General features: G+C 42.2%; 1 protein-coding gene across 1 annotated transcript; it reads left to right on the forward strand.

Moving 5' to 3' along the window:
• The first annotated feature begins 881 nt into the window (after window positions 1–881).
• On the forward strand, window positions 882–22,890 carry LOC134631693 (lipoxygenase homology domain-containing protein 1). The gene is made up of 35 exons (XM_063480250.2): window positions 882–996; window positions 3,069–3,319; window positions 3,399–3,534; window positions 3,620–3,780; window positions 3,919–4,005; window positions 4,788–4,923; window positions 5,038–5,192; window positions 5,294–5,454; window positions 7,024–7,100; window positions 7,182–7,378; window positions 7,473–7,665; window positions 7,778–7,938; window positions 8,026–8,362; window positions 8,497–8,648; window positions 9,360–9,493; window positions 9,748–9,899; window positions 10,024–10,128; window positions 10,212–10,340; window positions 10,440–10,607; window positions 10,695–10,876; window positions 11,023–11,139; window positions 12,960–13,122; window positions 13,378–13,532; window positions 13,665–13,874; window positions 14,592–14,718; window positions 14,837–15,045; window positions 15,173–15,358; window positions 16,677–16,804; window positions 16,917–17,034; window positions 18,482–18,659; window positions 20,980–21,165; window positions 21,278–21,448; window positions 21,551–21,683; window positions 21,974–22,129; window positions 22,245–22,890. The coding sequence occupies exons 1-35, from the start codon at window positions 888–890 to the stop codon at window positions 22,723–22,725; spliced, it is 5,901 nt and encodes a 1,966-aa protein (XP_063336320.2). The 5' UTR covers window positions 882–887; the 3' UTR covers window positions 22,726–22,890.
• The last annotated feature ends 599 nt before the right edge of the window (window positions 22,891–23,489 follow it).

Consider the following 23,489-nt stretch of genomic DNA (forward strand, 5'->3'; position numbering starts at 1 on the left):
CTCTGTGGCAATGTGATCTAGCATCTAAGCGACTGTAGCCAATCAAGCAAAGCACTGTGAACCTGAGGCTCACGCAAAGACACAAGGGTGCTGTGCGGTGAGGGAGTGGTCACAGCAATATAACTGTAATGAACAGACATGCACTGTTATGAATATTTAAAATGGAAGCCATCTGAGTGTCAAAGAGACTGCTATGTGCTACTTACATACCCTTCAGATTGCTTGACTTGTTTTATGTCCCATGTTCTGCAGTGAATAAATATATAGTGAGCGTGTTTACTGCTGATATGAAGGGAAGTGGAACCGATGCTGATGTCTTCCTGAATATTTTTGGAGAGAATGGTGACACAGGTAGGGTGGGAACAAAGGTTTTTTTTTAATATGGTTGACAAAAAAATGTAAAGCTGTACAAAGTAATAAAATTCGAAAGATAATACTGTAAATTTACAGTTACACAAACAGAAGTAACTGTGTGAAATCTTCATAGTTATTAAGCTAAAGCCAGAAAGTGAAACATTTGGTATATTAAACCATAATCACTGGTAAGATTTGCAATGACATACGTGATTATTATGTGTGTATGTGTGTGTGTGTGTGTGTGTGTGTTTGCTATAAACTGTGTGTTTATTATCAAAGGGGAGAGAAGACTGGACAGTGACAAAGACAACTTTGAACGTGGGTCAGAGGACAAGTTTACAATAGAGGCCCCAAACCTCGGGAGGCTGAAGAAAATCACTATAGGTCACAACAACAGAGGCTCTTCAGCTGGATGGTTTCTGGATAAGGCATGTAAACCAGCACACGCAATCTGCTCAGATGTGTACATATATATATATAAAACACTGATGATAGTGTGTAATGTCCCTGTGTAGGTGGTAATAGATGACATGGGTAACAAAGAATTGTACGAATTCCCGGTGTATAACTGGTTTGCCTTGGATGAAGGTGATGGCAAAATACAGAGAGATGTGTTGGTTGGATCCACGCAGCCAATGGGTGAGAAAAAAACTGTTGGAACCAATTTTTTGAGGGTAACTGAAATTGCAAATAGTTCAAATTGATGCAAAATTATTGTGCATAATATTAAAATGTAAATGGACTTTTTGGACCAATGTATAAAGCTCAAAGTCTGTGGAGACAGTTGGCTAAAAGGCCCGTTTTTCAAATTTCTTAACATCTTTAAAATTGAAGGATTTTTAACAGCCCTGTTAAAACTGCAAATGCTGACAATGTTGTGTCAAGTATTTCTATTCCCATGTAGAGGTTTCTTAGGTCAAATATTGAAATTCTACGAAAATTAATTCACATTGGAGAGCATGTATACAGTCATGGCAAAAATTCAGTTCAATTCAATTTTATTTACACAGCGCCACATCACAACGACAGTCACCTCAAAGCACTTTATATCGTAAGGTAGACCCTACAATAATACATACAGAGAAAAACCCCACAATCATATGACCCCCTATGAGCAAGCACTTTGGCGACAGTGGGAAGGAAAAACTCTTTTAACAGGAAGCAACCCCCGGCAGAACCAGATACAGGGAGGGGCGGCCATCTGCTGCGACCAGTTGGGGTGAGAGAAGGAAAACAGAATAAAAGACATGCTGTGGAAGAGAGTAGAAAAAGACAGTAGACACTGTGTCCATTTTCAGATTTTACATATCAGGACGTAATAAAAAGTGATCTAGTCCTTACCAGGTCTTACCAGTTTTTCTTTTTAGCTATTCTGTTTTACATTTGCTGTTCTGCTTGGAATCTTTCCCTTATTGCATGACACAGTTTCAGCCAGGCTTTAGCTCTTAGACAGATGGCTTCACATGAGACTATAGGATTCTTTGGTGTATAGATGAGTTTACAATCAACTCCATGAGTACAAAGTGGTCAGGTCCTGTAGCTGCAAAAACAAACCCAAATCATGAACCTTCCACCACCATGTTTGGCAGTTGGTAGGAGGTATTTGTGCTGATCTGCTGTGTTTGGTTTTTGCCAGACATGCCTCTGTGCATTAAGGCCAAACAGCTTCACTTTGGTCTCGAGAGAACATTGTACCAGAGGTTTTGTGGTTTGTTCAGATGCTACTTTGTAAACCTAAGCTATGTTGCCATGTTCTTTTTAGAGAGAAAATACTTTCTCCTGACAGCCTCTTCAAACAAACGATACTTGTTTAGTCTTAAATATTTAACATGCTAACTGAGGTCTGCAGAGTCTGTGATGTAGCTCTTGGGTTTCTGCCGTTTCTCTGAGCACAGCAGTCTTACCAAGAGGGGATTTTTACCGTAATTTCCACCTGGCAACTGTCTTTCTATTTGTGAATAATCTTTCCCACTGTCGAATGATGGACTTTAAATTATTCATAAATACCAAGCTAAACAGCAACAACTGATTCTTTAAGATCGTTGCTAATGTCTTTCCTCCTTGGCTTTGTGTTAACACACCCCTCACTGTTCCTGACCAGCACACTGACTAAACCTCTGCTTTTATAGACGTGATCACAATAGCTAATGATCAATAAATCAAGTGCATTTCATTACCCTCCTAATCCTAATCGAAGCAGTAAGGGTGGACTGCATTTTGGCTTTCCCCTTAAAAAATAAGTAATGACACTGTGTAATATGCCATGTTTGGTTGATCATTTGATTGTGCTGGCCTAAATTTAAGACTTGCTAAAGACCAGATTGTTTTCATTATGTCCTGAATCCTTAAAGTTGACTCACCTTACTGTTTGATGCCACTGTAGGAATAAAGAAAAAAACAAACAAACCATAAACTCCTGAGAAACTTTTAAAGGGAACACTGTTAGTGGTGGACCTATATAACAGTAAAATATACCAGTTTCCCCTGCCTTTTTCAATAGTTTATAGCTCAAAAAAATGTACTGCACATTACTTCTCAGGTGTGACACTGGGTGCTTAGTCAATGTAGTGGAGCATTTAGCTACTAAAGAGTCAAGAGGACATCAGGAGCTAGAAGAGACTACTGGTGTGGATGATGATGATGCCAATGTTGATTTCAGTGTTAACACTTTGGACCAAAAATGTGTCGTGCATTTTCCTGTTGCTCCTTAGGAATTGTCTACAATGTCCAAGTGATGACTGGAAACGTGAGGGGTGCGGGGACCAACTCTAAGATCCACATGGTGATGCATGGCGCTAAGGGCATTAAAAACAGCGGCAAAGTCTTCCTTGAAGGTGGGGCTTTTGAGCGCGGTCTCATCGACATCTTCAATGTAGAGATCTGTGAACTGATGAGCCCACTCAGCAGGGTCACCATCGGGCACGACAATGGCGCAGTTGGTGCTGGATGGTACTGTGAAAAGGTATTTTTTTTTCTTTTTCTTAAGTATGAACACATCACTTCTCAAAGTGTCATACATCCATCAACCATTTCTCATCCAGGTGGTTATATACTGTCCGTTCACGGGGATAGAGCAGACATTTCCGTGTGGGATGTGGCTGGATGAGGATGAGGGAGATGGGCTGATTGAGAGGGAGCTGTATGAGATGGTCTCTCTCAGGCAGAAAAAACAGAAAAGTGGGTGTCTTCATTCTGCTTTACTCAGTGAATAAAACATCAAAACATAAATCAGAGTAATCACACTTACTCTGTTTCCATTTAGAGTACCCATGGTCGCTGTGGATTTGGACCTCAGATGTAAAAGGGGCAGGGACAGATGCCCAGGTATTTCTGCAGATCTATGGAGAGAAGGGCAAGTCTGATGAAATGAAACTAGAGAACAACTCGGACAGTTTTGAACAAGGCCAGGTTGATAAATTCATGGTAAGTCTTGAGTTCACCTGATAAGGTGAATAAAACAGCTTCATTTATTGTTCATTTAGCACAATAATCATAAAGTCTGTCAAAGAAACTTTTTTCCTAAACTATCTATTCTTATTTTACATTTGGGGATAATTGTAGATTGAAATGCCAGACATTGGGAGACTGCTGAAACTGCGGATCTGGCACGAGAAGAGACATCCATTCGCTGGCTGGCATTTAGGAAAGGTGAAACTCATTGCTCTGTCTGTCTGAATTGTCAGTATAAGCTGTTAAGTCTGTTGTACAGGGTCACCTTTGAGCAATTAATCTGGCACTGAGCAAGTGTTACTTTTACTGTGGATGTTGAAGTCTTTAGACCAGTTCAACAACACTTCGCTCCGGTGTGAACTATCTCAGCAATTTTTTTGGGAATGTTTGCCTTTGGACTTTGTTGATTCCCGTGCTTTAACACTATTAAGTGAAACCTTAAAGATTGCTTTAACTTTATATCTTCCACTTTTCTGACAAATGCTAGCATGCTATTATGTGTTGAAATAGTAAACAATGTACCTTGAAGCTGATCTCATCAGCTTCAGCTGTTTTGGTGTTAATGAAATTAACAGTTGGAGAGGTTGACATTTTTCCTCCTCATCTTTTCTGGCTGTTTTTTCACTAATTTTGCATTGGCTAGGTTCAGTGTCGCTGCTGTTAGCATGAGGTCATACCTGGATCCTACAGAGGTTGCACAAGGCGTCCATCTCATCCAGGATGGCACATCAGTGCATGCCATTGGGAGAAGGTTTGCTGTGTCTCCCAGCACAGCCTCAAGAGCAAGGAAGAGACAGGGACTCTAGAAGAGCTAGGCCGTATCAGTATAGATATCCAGCAAGACTTTTTTTTCCCTTTGAGACCTGATGTGTTTTCAAAGCATTCCTTTATTATTATTATTATTTTAACAGTGTAGATGCTGTTATTGCTGCAGTCCTGTTTGAAAGGAATATTATGAACCAAATTATGATTTTCTGCAGGTCACCTTGCTCAAGACGCTAACCATGGAGAAATATTCTTTTGAATGCGGCCGTTGGCTGGACATCAACGAGGATGACAATGAGATTGTCAGAGAGCTTCCAGCGACAGGAGTACTTATCGATGAGCCGCTGCCCTGTAAGAGGGCTCTGCAGAACACTCTGCAGATGTTCAGACTCCATGTTCACAGTCAATTACAAACAGTATGTCTTGAGTGAATGTAGCTCCTTTACTCTCTCTTTGTTTCTTCAGTGATTAAGTACAGAGTCACCATCTGCACAGGAAATGTCAGTGGCAGTGGCACCGATGCCACCGTCTTCCTCAATGTTATTGGTGACCTAGGTGACACGGCGGATCGACTCATGATTATGAGCAAAAACAACGTTAACAAATTTGAAAAGGGAAACGTGAGTGTATTAATAAACAAGAATGTACCCAATAATTAAGTAAATATGTGTGAAATGCACAGCAAGCATCTTTACATGGCTGTCTCTTTCTCTTCCCTCAGCACGATGAGTTTCTCATTGAGTCCGTATCCTTGGGCCAGGTGCGCAGGGTCCGTGTGGGTCATGACGGCCGTGGTGGAGGCTGTGGTTGGTACCTCGATAAGGTGATGGTCAGGGAGGAAGGCCAGCCAGAGAGTATGGCCATTGAATTTCCTTGTTACAGGCAAGACAATAGTTTCCAAATAACTCAAATGCTCTCACAGACATGGTTTCTTTGCACGAGGTAGATTATTAATTTCATTGCCACTATATGCTAAATCTTTAACTAAAAGCACTAGAAGCAGCAGGATGCTTGACTCTATTAAAAATCACTTAACAGAACTCCTCAGGTTTGAACTTTGGACAGTGACCTAGCAGTTTTCTCCTGTTTCCTGTTTTTATGCTAGGTTAAGTTAACCAATCGTTGGCTGGAGCTTTAGTTAGCATACAGTCATCTTCTCTTTTCGGCTGTTCCCTTTAGGGCTCACCACAGAGGACCATCTGCCTCCAACTCACCCTATCCCTCCCATCTTCCTCTGGTACATCAACCCGCTACACGTCCTTCTTCACTACATCTCTGAACCTCCTCTGTAGTTTTCCTCTTTCGCTCCTGCTTGGCTGCTCCGTATTCAACGTATGTCCAGTATACCCACTATCCCTGCTCGCTTTGCCTCCAAACTACTCAACCTGAGACCCTGAGATATGCTAATTTCTAATCGTGTTCATCCTGGTCAGTCCCATTTAAATTAGCATCTTCAGATTCTTCAGTGGATCCTCTCCGGTACTCCGGCTTCCTCCCACAGTCCAAAGACATGCAGTTAGTGGGGTTAGGCTAACTGGTAAATCTAAATTGCCCATAGGTGTGAATGTGAGTGTGAATGGTTGTTTGTCTCTATGTGTTAGCTCTGCGACAGATTGGCGACCTGCCCAGGGTGTACCTTACCTCTCCGACAAAGTCAGCTGGGATAGGTTCCAGCCCCCCCGGCGACATTGAATTGAATATGAGGATGGATGGATGTCATTCTTTTCACAAGAAGCTTAAAAATTTTTATTTTGTATATTACATACATATTTATATATGTTTTATATACAGAAATTGCATACATTTTGTAGTGTCCACTTTCTTCTGAAACCAACACAGACAGAATCCAGTCAGACAAAATCCTCCCAACAGCTCGAAATCTCTCTTAAGTGTTGTAAATTGACCGCTCTTACCTTCACTGGCTCTCCAGTGGCTTGCGTGTAAATAGTTAGGCAGCTGATGGACGAGTGTGCCATTACAAATGGAGACTAAATGAATGTGGCCAGCTCTGTGCTTCTAATAGTGGTGCCAAAACCACAAGGCTGAGGTGCTGTGTTACCTCCTCCTGTCTGTTTGATTTGCCAGTCAGGGAAAATTGATTCCCACTTTCAGTGTGGAAATTGTTACATGAATAACGTTAGGCCACTTAAATGTTTTGTAATTATTAAGTTAATGATTGGGCTTTTAATCTGGAAAATGTAACCGCTAAAATGTAAGTCAGTTAATATCATATTCCTTCTGTTTCCTCTTCTTTCCTCTTCTTATTGTTCAGTGGCTTCAGAGGTTCTGTCAGTCCTATAGCATCATTCTTCCAGTGAAGTTATGAATACATAAATATTATGTCATCTTTTTAATATTTCCATTTCCAGGGATTTTCTAAGTGTGTAGGAAGGCTCCTCTGATTCTGTTTTTACGCCATTGAGGTACATTTACATGTGTGTTTTTCTTCAGGTGGTTGGACCGTAATGAGGATGATGGACAGATTGTCCGTGAGTTAGTTCCAGCAGGAGATGGCCTGCGTCTCTTCAGTGAGTACATAAGGACATTTTAAAAAGCCTAGATTTGTAGGCATACATCAGTTTTTTAAACCAATTTTTTTCACTCCTCAGATGTCAGCTACCAGATAGCAATCAAGACAGGCAGTGTGAACGGGGCCAGCTCGGACTCCAAGGTGTTCGTCAAGCTGTATGGGGAGAAGGGTGATACTAGCAAGGTGATACTAGCAGTCTCCGACAATGACCTCAGGAACTACTTTGAGACAGGTCGCACGGATATCTTTACCTTCGAAACCTCTGACATCGGGAAGGCAAGTTTGCAAGACTTGTACTGTATGTAATTAAAGACAGACATTAAGACATTTATTTGTTTCTTTTTGCCTGTGTGCTTTTTGATGCTTGCAGATCAACCGATTTCTGATAGGTCACACCAACGAGGGACTGCGGGCCGGGTGGTTTCTGGACAGCGTGCAGATCTCTGTGCCGGTTCACGGAAAGCAGTACATGTTCCCAAGTCACAGGTGGCTCTGTAAAGATGAAGCTGATGGAAAGGTGGAGGTGGAGCTCTATCCCAGCGAGACGTTGGACATTGAACAATGTAAATGGCACAAAAGCAAAAAACAGTTTGCACAGCCAGAATTAATCATTTTTAAAGTGATAAGTTGCGATACACTGCTTCTCATAATGCTTAATCCTTTTGCCTATAACAGTGATCAACTATGAAGTGACAGTAGTCACAGGTGACGTGCGTGCAGGTGGAACTAACGCCAAAGTCTTCTGTCAGATCTATGGATATGAAGGAAAAACTGAAGTTCTGCCTCTAAAAAGTCGCTCCAACAGTTTTGAACGTGGCACCACTGACATTTTTAAGGTCTGTATTAATACTGCTTAGGTTATGTCAACGTCTGTCAGAGATTTGAGTTGCTGGTTTGACTTTTGTTTCATGTCTGCAACCCAGATTGAGGCTCAGGATGTTGGTAAGATCTATAAGATACGTATCTACCACGACGGGAAGGGTATTGGAGATGGATGGTTTCTGGAGACTGTGGACATCAAGCGCCTGACGATGGCTATGGTGCAGGTTGAGGTGAAGAAAGAAGAGACGAGCAAAAAGGACAAGAAGAAAGATAAGAAAAAGAAGAAGAAGGAAGAGGAGGAGGAGGTGGAGATAATTGAGGAGCTGCAGGAAGTGGTGGAGACATTTATTTTTCCTTGTAACCGCTGGCTGGCCAGGGATGAGGAGGACAGGGAGATTGTGGTTGAGCTGCTGACTGAGGACAATGAAGACTTGGAGAGTAAGTAGAGCATGAATGTGGTCATGTTGACTCACTGATATCTGCTGCTGAAGCCCGTGAGGCTGAAAATCAAGCAAATGCCCTCATGTGCATTTTCATAATGTCACTGATGATTTACCGTGTTTCTCCGACAGTGAACTCCTATGAGATACATGTGTTCACTGGGACGATGTGGGGGGCAGGGACAGATGCCAATGTGTACATCAACATCTACGGAGAGACAGGCGACACGGGAGAGCGACACCTCAAGAAATCCAACAACCTAAACAAATTTGAGAAAGGCCAGGTAAACCTGGTTTGCTGAAAATCTGAAGGAAATCAGTTTGTTAACTCTTGATTTTTCCTATCTTCCTCCCCTCACCCCCAACCAGTCGTGGTATTGACTTCCCCTCACTAAGCCTGGTTTAGCTGGAGTTTTTCTCCTGTTAAAAGGGAGTTTTTCATTCCCACTGTTGCAAAGTACTTGCTCAAAGGGGATCATCTGTTTGTTTGGATTTTCTTTGTATTATTATAGGATCTCTACCTTACAATTTAAAGAGCCTTGAGGTGACTGTTATTGTGACTTAGTGTTATATAAATAAAACTGAATCGCACTGACTCATGTATTGACATTTTGCAAAGAGTTAAAGGAGAATATGGATATCACTACCATGTCTGTCCATGAAGGATATTGCATTGGCTTTGCAGAGACTTTGTATATGGGGAAAACAGGCAGCCCGACCTGACCAAGGCCTAAAAATCAGCCTTATTAAAATGCTAAATCTCATGTTGATGTTTTTATAATGCTGTCATGGATGTGTTTAATCCACTGGCATTGTCAAGATTGCTGTAATTGATACTGTTTTCCTGGCAAAGTCTCTCATCAAACAAATGTTTGGCCTCGGTAGCCTTGTGGGTTAAACAAAGATCAGATGAATAAGTGATGAGGTTCTCATGGTCCGCTAACCTGTGACATTTCTTGACCCTTTGTCACCGGGCTTGTTGGCGGGCGACGTAGGAGGACATTTTCGACATCTCTGCAGTCGACCTGGGGACCCTGAAGAAGCTGAGGATCCGCCATGACAACAGCCAGGCCAGCGCCGGCTGGTTTTTGGACAGAGTGGAGATTGTGGACAACAAAGATGAAACCACGTATGTCACCAGCACATTGATTTTATATGTTTAACGGACCCCTTAATGGAGAAAGCAAATTTGCACTTTGCTGAGTCATACTAGACACAAATTCAGAAACACAAAGGGTTCACAAAAAATCCCCATCCTACATAGCAGACAGAGCCTCTGCATGTGTGGTAGAGCACCACTGTGTGGTGTGAAGTGGGAGTCGGAAATATTTTAAACAATTTTTTTGACATGGAAAAATTTGTATCCTGGCATATATATTTTAGGTACTTTTTTCCTTGCAATCGGTGGCTGGCTGTCGATGAGGATGACGGACAGCTTGCCAGAGAGCTTGTTCCTGTGGATGAGGCGTTCATGAAGAAGGGAGATGATGATGACGAAGATGACTCTGAAGCTACTCTTGGTTTGGAACAGAAAGGTGAGAGCAACTTACTGCGTACGAAGAAAGAAGTGTCTGACCGATGTCAGATATCGAGCTTTTTCTGAGTTTTTCTGAGAAATATAACACAGAGATTATTAAATCTGGTTACTTCTTCCTGCAGCCATGTCAACAACATACACAGTGAGGATAAAAACTGGTGACAAGAAGTACGGAGGAACAGACGCTAACGTCTTTATGATCCTGTATGGCACCAAGGATGACACAGGTAGCTTTGGAAGTGACTATGCTGCGCTTTTTGCCTGCTTTCTGTGTTTAAAATGATAATTAGTCTGTGTTCTGTATCCACAGGAATTATTAACCTGAAGGCTTCAAAGACCCATAAGAACAAGTTTGAGCGAGGTATGATTGATGTGTTTACTGTGGAGGCTGTGGACCTCGGACCCCTGAAAAAGCTGCGTATTGGACACGACAACAATGGTACATTAGGACCGACTGGCTGCCTGTGCCGAGAATAATGCAGAAATACTCAGAATACATCTACATAAGTGATCACAGTCTTTTCTGTTAATGTTTAAGGGGGAGGGTCAGCAGGCTGGTTTCTTGACTGGGTGGAGATTGATGCTCCATCTCTGGGACAGAAACTACACTTCCCCTGCGGCCGCTGGCTGGACAGAGGAGAAGATGATGGAGCCATCGTCAGGGAGCTGTTCACTAATCCTCTTCAAACAGAGTTTTACACACCATGTAAGTCAACAGTAAATTGCAGAAAAGTGCACCATATTCTAACTGTATTAAAAGTGTAATTTAATTGGTTATTATTCCATTTTATAGTCGTTCCTTATGAGATCAAAATCTTCACAAGTGACGTGTTTGGAGCCGGCACAGATGCAGACGTCTTCATCATCCTGTACGGCCGAGATGCAGTGTGCACCCAGCAGAAGTCCCTGTGTGTCAACAAGAGGGAGAGGAGAATGTACTTTGAGAGAGGAGCTGAGGACATGTTTATTGTTGAGGTAAGTTAAATAAGGGAAGCAATAAATACATTCATCCTGCTTTGGGGACTAGAACAGCAAAGTCATGAGCGTGTTTGTGCATTTACAGCAATGAACTGCAGGTCTGAAAGTTGTCCGTTTATTCAAGTGTTCTGTTGTCTGTGCAGCTAGAAGATGTCGGAGATGTAATTGAGAAGATTCGTATCGGCCATGACAACCGTGGGGTGAACCCAGGCTGGCATTTGGACAGAGTGGAAATCAGACGCCTCCTCAGGAAAGGAAAGGTACTGTCTGTGGAGGATGCATGAACAGAGGGAAAGTGTTTTACTGGCTTAAGTAAAAAAAAATATGATAGTATCTGATAATAGCAATTTAGAAAACTTTGGTGAATATTGCGGTAATATATTGGTGAATTAATATTACTGATGGCTGACAGCACAGAAAGTGTGCAAGTAGCATTGTACTGTAGAAAGAGGTGAAGGTAATTTGAACTACTTGATATACTCAGGGCCACTTTGTTGGGTTTGTCTATGCAACTGGTTTGCTAAAGTAAATATCTAATCAGCCAATCAGATGGCAGCAACCAAATGTATTTAGTGATGCAGACATGACTGTAAACTGCTGAAATTCAAACTGAGCATCAAAATAGGGAAGAAAGATGATTTAAATTACTCTGAAGGTAGCATGGTTGTTGTTGCAAGATATACTGGTGTGAATATTTCAGAAACTGCTGATCTACTGGGCCTTTCCTGCACTAACCTTTTTGGTGTTTACAGAGGATGGCCTGGACAAGAGATAATATGCAGTGAATTCACTAGGCAAAAATGTCTTGTTGATGCTGGGAGTCAGAGGAGAATTGCCAGACTGTTTCCAGCTGTTAGGAAGGCAGCAGTAACACAAAAAGCCACTTGTTGCAACCAAGATATGCAGAAGGCATACCTTAAAGGCACAATTGGGCACCACTGCTGTCAGCTATGAGCAGGAAACTGAGGTTACAATTCCCACAGGCTCACCATTATTGGACAATAGATCATTAGAAAAATGTTGGCTTGTCTGACCCTCAAATTCTCCCACAACATTCAGATGATATGGCCAGAATTTGGGTAAACAAATATGAAAGCATGGGTCCATCCTACCTTGTGCCAACAGTTCAGACTAGTGGTGGTATAAAGGTGTTGGAGATATTTTATGTGGGCTCCTTAGTATCAACTGAGCACCACAGAGCAACACCACAGACTGCCTGAATATTGTTGCTGACCATGTCCGCCCCTTTATCAGTTTACCCATCTTCTGATGGTTGCTTCTAGAAGGATAGCACATCATATCATCTAAAACTGTTTTCTTGATCATTACAATGAGTCCAATGTCCTCAAATGGCCTTTGGGATGTGTTGGGATTAGGGGTTCGGCATCACGGATGTGCAGCTGACAAATCTGCAGCAACTGTGTGATTTTATCATGTCTATATTGATCAAAGTCTCTGAGAAACATTTCCAGCACCTGACTCTATGCTATAAAAATTTCAGGGAGTTCTGGAGGCAAAAAAGGGGTCCAATAAGGTGTACCTAATAAAGTAGCCAGTGAGTGTATATTATGGGTACTTCAACCTAGTACAGGTGATCATATCTTATGAAATTGTTGCATGTTTTGTGTGTAAATTGTGAATCTAAAACATTTAAATACATAAAAAGAACCATATTTGCTTTTTGAGTGCAAATATAAAAAATAAATTAAATGTCAGCACTCAAGTTTTTAAAACTGTGCAGCCGTATATCAAATGCCCAGAGTTACATTTCACCCCGCAGAGGACTGACACTCTATTAGGGCTGTATTTGGGCTGCCACACCCGAAAGCCTCATTCATAAGATTGATTTCAGCACTCAGGAGCACATCCTCTGATCCCCTTCTTCTAATAAGGGAACAGTTCTGATTTTAGTCAGCAGGTGGTGATGTTGTCTTCTTAGCTGGTCAAGCAGCACTGTGATTTCATTTGTGATTCAACATATTGGGTTGCTGCTCAGCCAGTCTAAATATTCTGTTTGCTGATCCTCCTCCGAGACACAAACACACAGATTAAACCGCAGAATTTAATCGTCTCTTTGTAGGGTTCAGAGACCGTGATCTTCCCCTGTGAGCGGTGGCTCGCCAAGTCAGAGGACGATGGAGAAACGGTGAGAGAGCTTGTGCCCTCTGACATCATCACAGAGAAACTTTCAAGAGATGGAAGCCTGAAAGTGACTGAAGTCGAGGTGGAAGACGCTCTGGAGAGTATGTTACCTGCTGGCTGCATTATTAGAAACACAAAAACGATTTGTCATCCTGTCTTTTTATCTGCCCTTCTGAGCATTAATTTGGAGACAGTTTTCCCTTCTGGTCTTTTATACCCCCGAATAAGTCTCTGTTATGACAGCAGCATCAAACTACGATAGAAAATTGCTTCATTTTCAATCTATTTCCTGGCAGCTGCCTCACACAAAATCCCCTGCCTGTCTGTCTGTCTGTGATCACTGTCTCCCACTACAGCCCACACATACAAAGTTTCCGTGATGACAGGTGATGTGTATGGAGCCGGCACTGATGCCAACGTCTTCCTCACCATTTACGGGGACCTGGGGGACACCGGGGAGAGAAAACTGAGCAAGTCGGAGACAAACAGCAACAAGTTTGAAAGAGGATCTGTAAGAAAGCTTGAACTTTGTGACCTTTTTAATTCTTGTCTCCTACACTGTAGATATATATATTCCAGATTACAGAGCAAAAAAGAAGTACACAACATTGATGTTATTTCCTGAATGTTTCTCTTCTCCCAGGTGGATAAGTTCACTATAGAGGCAGTCGACCTCGGTCAGATTTTCAAAATAAAAATTCGCCATGATAACAGTATGGTGAGTCCTGACTGGTACTTGGACCAGGTGGAGGTGCTGGACATTGATACAGAAGAGGTGTTCCTCTTCTTATGTGAACGCTGGCTCTCCAGGAAGAGAGAGGATAGACGCATCGAAAGATACTTTTATGTCAAGGTAACATGAACAATCTAAAGTGCTACTTCTTACATGAAAGAGGTTCTGATATACTGATTTCTTCTATTTCTTACACCAGTCTAGCACAATTAACGTAATGTCCTCACTTCTAGCTCCATATTTTTATTCTTAGATGTTTTTACAATAGCTTTGCCTGAGTCAGAACTCAAAAAAGTAATAACTGCCCTTCAGTTCATTTACAGACCAAATAAATGCCATTTTAGCTCCCTTTTATTCTCATTGGCAGCCCCTCAATTACAGAGAACAGCAAGTGGGTGGGGTTTCTGTGCTCACAGCCAGACCTGTGTGCCTGAGAAGACCATATTAGGGAGATCTTCTCCCAACAACAGAGCTAAGAGTAAAAAATAAATGAATTTAAAAAGTTTGAAATTCACATGAGTGTTGGACTCATATGAATTACTTACACATATGTTGAAACTTTGGCTGTATAAGCGCATTTACTACTGTAACACAGATCCCTGCTGTATATGTTACATAACATGAGGAAAAGTGTGACAGGTCCACTTTAAAGTGAATGGCGGTTGATCACCAAAGTGACTAGGATTCATTTTTTGTTCTTTCGTGGCACACCACCTGAAATAATTTCAGCACCTTTTTGAAGTCTTTGTAAAAAATTTAGTGGCTTAGCATCGACTTGGGTCTGTATCTCTGCAGGTATGGCTGCTGCATCACTAAGTGTCCGTTCTGTTTTCTCAGGGTTATGAAGGAGTTCGAGAGAGCTCGGCCAGTGAAAAGAAGAACTTGGCTCTAATGCAGAAAAGCGTTGACAATAACATGAACAAGAAGAACAAGAAGAAGAAAGAAGAAGAAATTGATCTTCCAAGTAAGAAAACTCAAGTGTCTTCTGCACTGCTAGTTCACCTGATGCTCTCTCATGTGTTTGTTGTTAATCCCTTGAATGCATCAAATGAACAAATAGTTGCTCGGCCCTTTCTATGCAGTCATACCTTATCACATCACCATCTACACTGGACTGGAGAGGGATGCGAGCACCACCAGCAGGGCTTATGTCATCATTATCGGGGCTAATCACACCCAGACAGATAGGTTGTGGTTGGACCTGCGAGACGGGAGGAAGGGCTTTGAGGCCGGCTCTCTGGAGAGCTTCGAGTCCCACGGTTCAGATGTGGGGGAGATCAAAAAGGTTGAGGTGAGTGACAGGTGAATTTGTTTCACTGAAGATTGTGCACTGACATAGCTTCACACACACACACTGAAACACACAGAAAAAAATGCACCCACGTTCCTGGCAGTGATTGTTTCTCTCCTTCCTGCAGCTCGGCCATGATGGGGCCACTCCAGAGAGCTGCTGGCTGGTTGATGAACTATGTGTTGCTGTGCCAACCAAAGGGGTCAAATATATATTTGCTTGCAAGTGCTGGCTGGCCAAAGATCGAGGAGATGGGTTGACTGCTAGAGTATTCAATGTGCTGGATGCAGAAGCCATTTCTATCTCCCATAAGGTCTGTAAATGTAGACGTGTAATTGAAAGCAAAGCCATGTTGCAGGCAACATACATACACCATGGTGTTACTGAGTTAAATTAAGACAAGAGAAGAATTTACATCAAGAAAGTACAAAGGAGTGAACTTACCATAGTACATGTATAATAATATATAATAAGCTGTCCACAAGAGGACATAATTTCCACTGATTTCAAGACATGAAAACACCTCACACTGCACAGAGGTTTTTGCAAGCTGAGGCTCTACTAAGCAGGAGGGTTATCATTAGTGACTGTCAGAGCCGTGATTCAGGATAAAACGAGGAGCAACAGCATGATGACAGTGTCTCAGGCAGCTGAAGGGAGACTGTGATAAAGAACAGGAGGAGGAAGATCAAGGCCCTCCATGGGGTCTACCATCAACAGACTGAAGAAGTGGAAATTAAGAAATCCTTCCAGTGTCTAGAAAAAGCTGGCCTAAAGGACAGCACAGATGGTGATCACGGCAGCACAGGAGCAGGACCTAAGCATTAGCTCCATAGAGACAAAACCTAGTGGCTAGGATAGTGTAGATGAACATCTGTGTGGCATATAGAGAAGTCCACAAGTCCTGATGGGAGACACCTCCAGAGGTAGTTGGGAGCAACATGGTGAAGGTCCTATGGGACTTTGACTTTCACACAGACGCAGCTTCTGGCCAACCAGACATCATGGTGGCTGACACGCACAGAAGACAGCAGTTGTGATAGATGTGGAAATCCTAGCAACATCAGGATTTGTGTTTGCCAAATTGGACTCTCTAAACCAGGGGTAGGCAACTCCAGGCCTTGAGTGCCGGTGTCCTGCAGGTTTTAGATCTCATCCTGTATACACACACTTGAATTAAATGATTAGTTAATTACCAGGCCTCTGGAGAACTTCACGACATGTTGAGGAGGTCATTTAGCCATTTAAATCAGCTGTGTTAGATCAAGGACACATCTAAAACCTGCAGGTAACCGGCACTCAAGGCCTGGAGTTGCCTACCCCTACTCTAAACCATCAGCATCCATCTGCACGATGGTTTAGCTCCTTTATATTTCACTGGTGCACAGAACAGGAAGTCTTAGCCCAGATATTCACAACTTTTGCTACACTGGAAGCCCCAAAATATTGGCTGTCACCTCCCTTTTCATGGCATAGCTATTAAATAACCAATGTCTGCATTTGTGTTTATTTTATCGCCGTTTACAACCTTAAAATGACTGAATTCATACCTATGTGCTCATCCAGTTAAGCTTTAGATGTACTTGTGGGAGGATAGTGTTGTTTGATGTCTGATAATCGTTCCATGTTAGATTATCTATGAGGTGACAGTGGTAACCGGAGATGTGCAGAATGCGGGAACAGACACCCAGATCTTCATGACTGTTTTTGGGGCCAACGGCAGCACAGAGGAGATGCTGCTGCAGAAGAATGAGGACAGGTAGCATCAATGTTTTCTATTTTCATTCAAGTATCTAACTGTAAAATAAAGAGAGGACCAATTCATACTCAAGATTCTAAACTTTGTGCTTTTATGTGGTGGTGAACAAAAGGTTTGAGCGAGGTCAAGAGGACACTTTTAACATGGAGATCGATGACGTTGCCCCACTGAGAAAAATGCGACTCCGGATAGATGGATCAGGCAGTCGGCCCGACTGGTTTCTTGACAAGGTCGGCTCACCAGGCACACAGATACAATGCAGTCATTTAGAAGATGTTTATTTGGTAAAAAGGGTTTAGAAAAAACCCAGGAACAGCTAGAGCAAAAGGGAACGTGTGCAGATTGAGCTCTTTAGTAATACCATGCATAGAATTTTTTGTTCTTGTCGAGGCCTAATTTGTTATAAAGAAGAAACTGCAGATCTCAACCATAAAACATAAAACCAGCAACATAAAAAGCAGAAGAGTAATCGCTATCTCATTCCAAGATCAATAGTACAAAGCACTCACAGGCTTGTGTTTTTTATCCTGGCACCACATGCTGTAGGTCACAGGATCATTCAATCTATTATATGGCACAGACAAATACACACACACACACACACACACACACACACACACACACACACACACACACACACACACACATCTACCCCTGCCTGCAGGAGAATGGTCAATGATTCAACCACACACAAAGACACAGGCAACAACACACACAAACACACACACAGAGCAGGGCCCAGAACTCCTGGAGTGAGCATATTGACCCATTTTATTCTCCGTTCCGCTGTTGCTTGAATCATGGACACGCTCTCTCTTACAGTACGCACACGCTACAAATGAGCACCGTGTTTGGCCTCGAGAGAGAAATTTTTTCATCTTATATATAAATTAATTTACAGTATACTAGAGCAACATATTGGAATTGACTGTCTAAGTACTGAAAGATTTTTTTAAATGATTCTGTGAGGATAATATCACTTCCCACCACCAAATTTAGTGTGAAGTCTCAGGCTAAAGGCTTTGATGAAGTAGAACACATTTCCTATGCAAATGTCTTCTCTACTAAATGCACCATGCCTGTAGGGCGGCAGAGCAGTCAGAAACAATACAAAGCCCTGTCCATCCGTGCCCGAGTCTCAGCCGCTGTGAACATCTCCTTGACTTGACCCTGAACAGAGCCTTGTGTGTTCAGCATCACAAGCAGACATGCTGCCTTTATGGATTGCCAGGTCGTCGCCTTGAAACTGACACAATGGTGCACCAGGTGGACTGCCAGCATAGTAATCTGTCCAGATAAATACGCAGAAGGGAGAGCTAATAGACGTCTGGCTCATTCTTGGCCTAACAGAGAAATTTTTTCCTGTTATTAGAAACTGAAAAACCTTCAGAGAGGCAGGATTAGTGTACCTGCTGGTAACACAGTAGTCATCCAGCCATAATATGACACAGCATTCAATACACTAGTACTGTGGTTCAAGTAATGGCAATATCAATCATAAGAGAATGCATTACTACTGATGATCCCCTGAACTTTCATCTACAGGTTGATATTTATACTCCTGTCACAATACATCACACTACAGCAGCATTTATTACTGTTAAATCTTACCTTTAATAATTATAATGCAATCTTCCAAATGCTTTGCTAATTTATAAGCTAATTCTGTGCATTCAGGTGATCATGCGTAACCTGACCACGGAGGAGGTGTCTGTGTTTACCTATGAAGGGTGGCTGTCCAGGACACATGGACCCAAGAGGACACTGATCTGTGAGATGGCAGCTGTGGTGGACGAGGAGGTGATGGTGGAGGTCACTACCTACATTGTCCAGGTCAAGACAAGTGACGTCGCAGGTAGGTTCTCAACCCAGCTCTGTGGTCCCATTCGAACTATGCAGTACTTGTCCAAACATACATGGAAATCTTCAAGGTGTCCTTTTATGTTTGAATGATTCATAGATCAATGTTAAATGATTCAAACAAACAAACAAACAAACAAAACGTTCCTCTGAAATTTCAAGTATAATCAGGTCAAGCATAATGACTGGACTGCCCAGTGTCCAAAGAAAAACTTTGAAAGCTCTCCATAAATTCAGGAAAAGTATTTTTCAAAAGCACTTTGAATAATACAGGAAAGTCTGACTCTTTGGAAGCAAAATATAAAGATATGAAGGACAACTTTGTGTAATACTGTATTCAAGTGCAGAGAACTAACAAGCATAACATTGCTCAGTGCAGTTCTTATACTGACTCTTGCTGCCACCTTTCAGCTCATCCTCCAGTTTTAGGTCTCTCTCTTTAAGGATACCCTGCCCTTTTAGTCAGCTGGCTCTGATTGGTTATCTATCCCAAACAGAAGATGGTGATGAGGGAATGAAAGGGATTTTGCACATATGCTGGATAATTATTTGAAAATTTGTCTGTGTTTAATATGAGAACCCATCATTGTAACAGGATATATATGACAGAAGAAATGAAAAGTATAAAAGCTTCTTTCAGACACTGTTTTCTAAACTAGTTACAGGTTGCCAATATTTGTTGTGGCCATTTTAAGATTCATATTGTTTGGTCTGAACATGTTTAGGGGCTTGACGATATCAAATTATTACGCATTCACAAGCAAATAGGTAAGATTAGAAACATGAAGCACATTTTTTTATGTAAGAGTCCCAATACCCAGTTTTGAATCCACATATCTTAATGTGTCAACATAAAACCAAATAACAACTGAAATGTTGAGGTCTGAGCTGTGAGGTCAGTGAGGGCACTCTAAGTATACTTAACAGGCCTATGAGCATTCCCTGTCCATTCAGCCTTTATTCTCTGGGTTCAGGGGTGCTGAGACTGAGCAGAGTAGACATCCTCTTTCATCAGGAACATCCTCCAGCTCTTCCCGGGGGATCCTGAAGGACTCTGTGGTCAGCGGACACATTTAATTTGTCAAGCGTTTCCTGGATCACATCCTCATCATCTGTTTTTCGGACCACTTTCAAAGGATACACCAGAGAGTATTCTGCATTTGAGCACCTGCGAGTGGCTCTATACTGTGAACATCCTGTGAAACCCTCCCCATCAAAGCCAAACGAGCTGCTGCCTGGAAGAGACTAATTACTGTATGACTGCCATCCCGTGTATTCAGTCACTACCCAAAGATCAATGCAGAGTTAGAGCCTCATTTTGCCTGCCCTTGTGCAGGGGTTTGTGTTTTCCTAGGCAAAGGCAAAGGTGGAATAATTCATGGCTGAATCCCTCGTGGCAATTAAAGAGATCCTCTTCAGAAGCCCTCCACACCGCTGCTCCATCTTTTCTTCATCCTGTATTTTAATCTAGCTCAGTTGCTCTGCTGATCAATACGATCAGAATGGCAAGAAGTCTGAGCCGACTTCAAAGGGCTGCTCTCTGCCACTGTCAGTTACTGGAAGCTGAAATGTAACCTTGCACCGCCACTAAGGCTCTGGGAGGAAAAAATGAGCAAGGCTGATAGATGCAAACACACCCACAAACAACATCACATAGGCAGAGCTGGGCCTATGCACATATACTATAAAGAGGTACTGAAGATCAAGTGTGTGCATTAGAATATATGTCACATAAGTTACATATGTTACATGTAACTTTAAAAATATCCTGATCTCAAATATTGCCAGCGTGATAATTTCTTATTACAACTGCAGGATTGTTAAATGATCAACATTCTTGCCTACTCTACAGAAGCGAGTTTAAGCAAGGACACTGAAAACATGCTGCAGGCTGAGTGAGGTTTCACTCAGGATCTAACCGACTGTGATAAAATAATAAAGCACAGGGGGATTATAGATGCGCTGTATGAGTCAGAGAACCCAGCTCTCACTGCTCCCCAGTTTACTTTTCAGGTGGTGATTTGCTATTGCTGTACAGCCTTTTTACTGCCATACAACTCTTTGATATAGCTTAATTGCTTTGCACGTATATAATTAGAGCTAGCTCGAGTGACAGTAAATCATTTTTATTATAGTTAATTGCATTCAGTGACCATGTAGACTGGGAAGCTGTGACTTTATAGACTAAAATCCAAGCAAAGTTCTGTCCATGGTTTCACCCATGTTTATTTAAAAGTGTAACCAAACCAAGAAAAATCCCTTATTATTGTCGAGGATTTTTATTTTCTAAATAGTAAACTGCTGCATCTCTTCAGGGGCAGGCACTGATGCCAATGTGTGGATCATTATTTTTGGAGAGAACGGGGACACGGGTACACTGGCGCTGAAAGAGTGCAACAAGTCCAACAAGTTTGAGCGCAAGCAGGTGGACACGTTTCGCTTCCCAGAAATCCTCAGCATGGGAGACCTCTCCAAAGTACGAGTCTGGCACGATAACACAGGTCAGCTGCTCTAACTGGCACGATGAACAGCTTAGAGTGAGCACAACTGTTCTTAGAATGAAAAATTTGAAAGCACTGCACACTGGTATTTGTTGCATCTCGTTACATGCAGGTATTGCTCCAGGCTGGCACTTGGAGTATATTGACGTGAAGGACGAGATCATGGACAAAACATTTCGTTTCCCCTGTGACCGCTGGCTTGCCAAGAACGATGATGATGGACAGATAATGAGAGAGCTGGCCTGTGCTAACAATGACTACTTGGACCTCAATGAAAAGACCAGTAAGGCTAGCACCTCACAGCATTAAATTACCCCCCCCCCCCCCCATGTAGTTTAGTGCAACAACATTTTACTGTAACTGAGTCTCCTTTTCTCTATGACAGAGTATGAAATTTGTATCACAACTGGAGACACAGCTGAAACCAAGGAAAATGCCTGGATTGTACTTGAAGGGAGAAAGGGTCGATCAAAAGAATTTGTAATGGAGAACTCCTCAAAGAAGAAGAGGTTCTTGCGGTAGGTACTTGCTGCAAGATTAACTCAGTCACCGGCAGCTTGTTTGCATGAAAAAGCTTTGAGAAATGTGCTTTCTCTCCCTCTGGATCTCTCTCTGCCCTCATTATGATTATCCAAAATACTTAAGACCAGACCAGCGCTGCACTCTGATGTCATGACTTTACACCGTCCTGTTAAAGATTAATTCTGACACAGAACAACCTGGCAGTGATGTGAATTTCAATTAACGCAAAGCGATTTAAGGGAATAGCTACTTTCACCAACAAATCCATGTTCCTCTCTCTTTTTAGGGGAAATGTTGACAGGTTTGAATTTTCATCCAAGAACTTGGGTGATATTGCTGGCATCTGTTTGGGCCATACACCCAAGGATGGAAAGAAAGTAAAGGGGGAGGTTTACTGGCACGTGGAGGAGGTTGTTGTGACCGAAAGAGAACTGGGAAACAAGTAAGGCAGCTGCTTCCCCACTGTAGCCATTCATTTATTTTCCACCATCAAACAATTTCTTGATATTCCCAAATGGTTAGACTATATTCCTTCTGCTCTGCTCCATTATCTCCAGGTACATTTTCAAATGCAATTCCCTCATTCCTCTTTCTCCTAAGAGGGACGATTTCATCACCGTTGAGTGCACAAAGACCATCGAGAGCTTTGCAAGCAAAGCTCGAAGCCTGGTACCTGTCAAATATGAGATCATCGTCATCACAGGTGATGAAAAGGGTGCGGGAACAGATGCCAATGTTTTCATTACTCTCTATGGCTCCAATGGAGATTCAGGCTGCAGGCAACTGCGTCAGAAGTTTCGTAACCTTTTTGAACGTGGGCAAACAGACCGTTTCTCGGTGGAAATGCTGGACATGGGGGAGCTGCAGAAAGTCCGGGTAGAACACGACAACTCCGGTCTCAGCTCTGGCTGGCTGCTCGATCGTGTGGAAGTCACCAACACAGCCAATGGTGTTACCACTATCTTTCTCTGCGGGAAATGGCTGGACTCTAAGAAGGCAGATGGAAAGATCTCCAGGGCCATCTACCCAAAATACTAAAAAACCCTACAGCTCAAGCATGTCCTCTTATGTTTAAAAGTAATGACCAAAGAGATTCTGCTTCTAGCAAGTTTTATATCTCAGGAACTGAGACATTTAAAAAAAAAACATGTCATGATGATGTCTAATGTGGTCAGGAAAAAGGAAAGTGCCATTCTTTTTAAATATCAGGGATTCTTTGCATTGTTTTGTTGTAATACAGATTTTATAAAATGAACAAATGAATAAATAAATCCAATTTGTTTATAACACCCAGTTTTCAGCGTCACTTCTGACTTGCTGGTAGGTCTAAACTTTACATTCAAGTCTGGTTAAGCAGAAATATACACTCATTGGGCACTTCATTAGTTATACTTTGCTATTACAGTCGTCTCCTTTTGCCTTCAGAGCTGCCGTAAACACAGCAAACAAAATGCTGGAAATATTCCTCAGAGATTTTGACCCATATTGACCTGATTGCATTACACAGTTGTTGCAAATTTGTCCATGATGCAAATATTCGGTTCCACAAACTCGCAAAGATGATCTATTGGACTGAGATCCGGTGACTGTGGAGACAATTTAAGTGCAGTGAATTCATTCAACGAATCAAGAAACCAGTTTGAGTTGATTTGAGCTTTGTGACCTGTTGCACTGTTATGCTGGAGGGAGACTGGTACACTGTGGTCATAAAGGGATGGACACGGTCAGCATCAATACTCAGGTAGGCTGTGGTGTTAAAATGATGCTCAGTTGATACTGAGGGTCCCAACATGTGCCAAGAA

This window comes from Pelmatolapia mariae, linkage group LG7, assembly GCF_036321145.2.
Source record: "Pelmatolapia mariae isolate MD_Pm_ZW linkage group LG7, Pm_UMD_F_2, whole genome shotgun sequence".
NCBI lineage: Eukaryota > Metazoa > Chordata > Actinopteri > Cichliformes > Cichlidae > Pelmatolapia > Pelmatolapia mariae.

What these genes read in the sequence shown, in the direction of transcription:
- LOC134631693 (XM_063480250.2), top strand. Translation starts at nt 888, where the DNA reads ATGGGTAACAAAGAATTGTACGAATTCCCGGTGTATAACTGGTTTGCC. An exon ending in TGGATCCACGCAGCCAATGG is followed by an intron (nt 997 to 3,068) that starts GTGAGAAAAAAA and finishes GTTGCTCCTTAG; the next exon opens with GAATTGTCTACAATGTCCAA. An exon ending in TATCGATGAGCCGCTGCCCT is followed by an intron (nt 4,924 to 5,037) that starts GTAAGAGGGCTC and finishes TTGTTTCTTCAG; the next exon opens with TGATTAAGTACAGAGTCACC.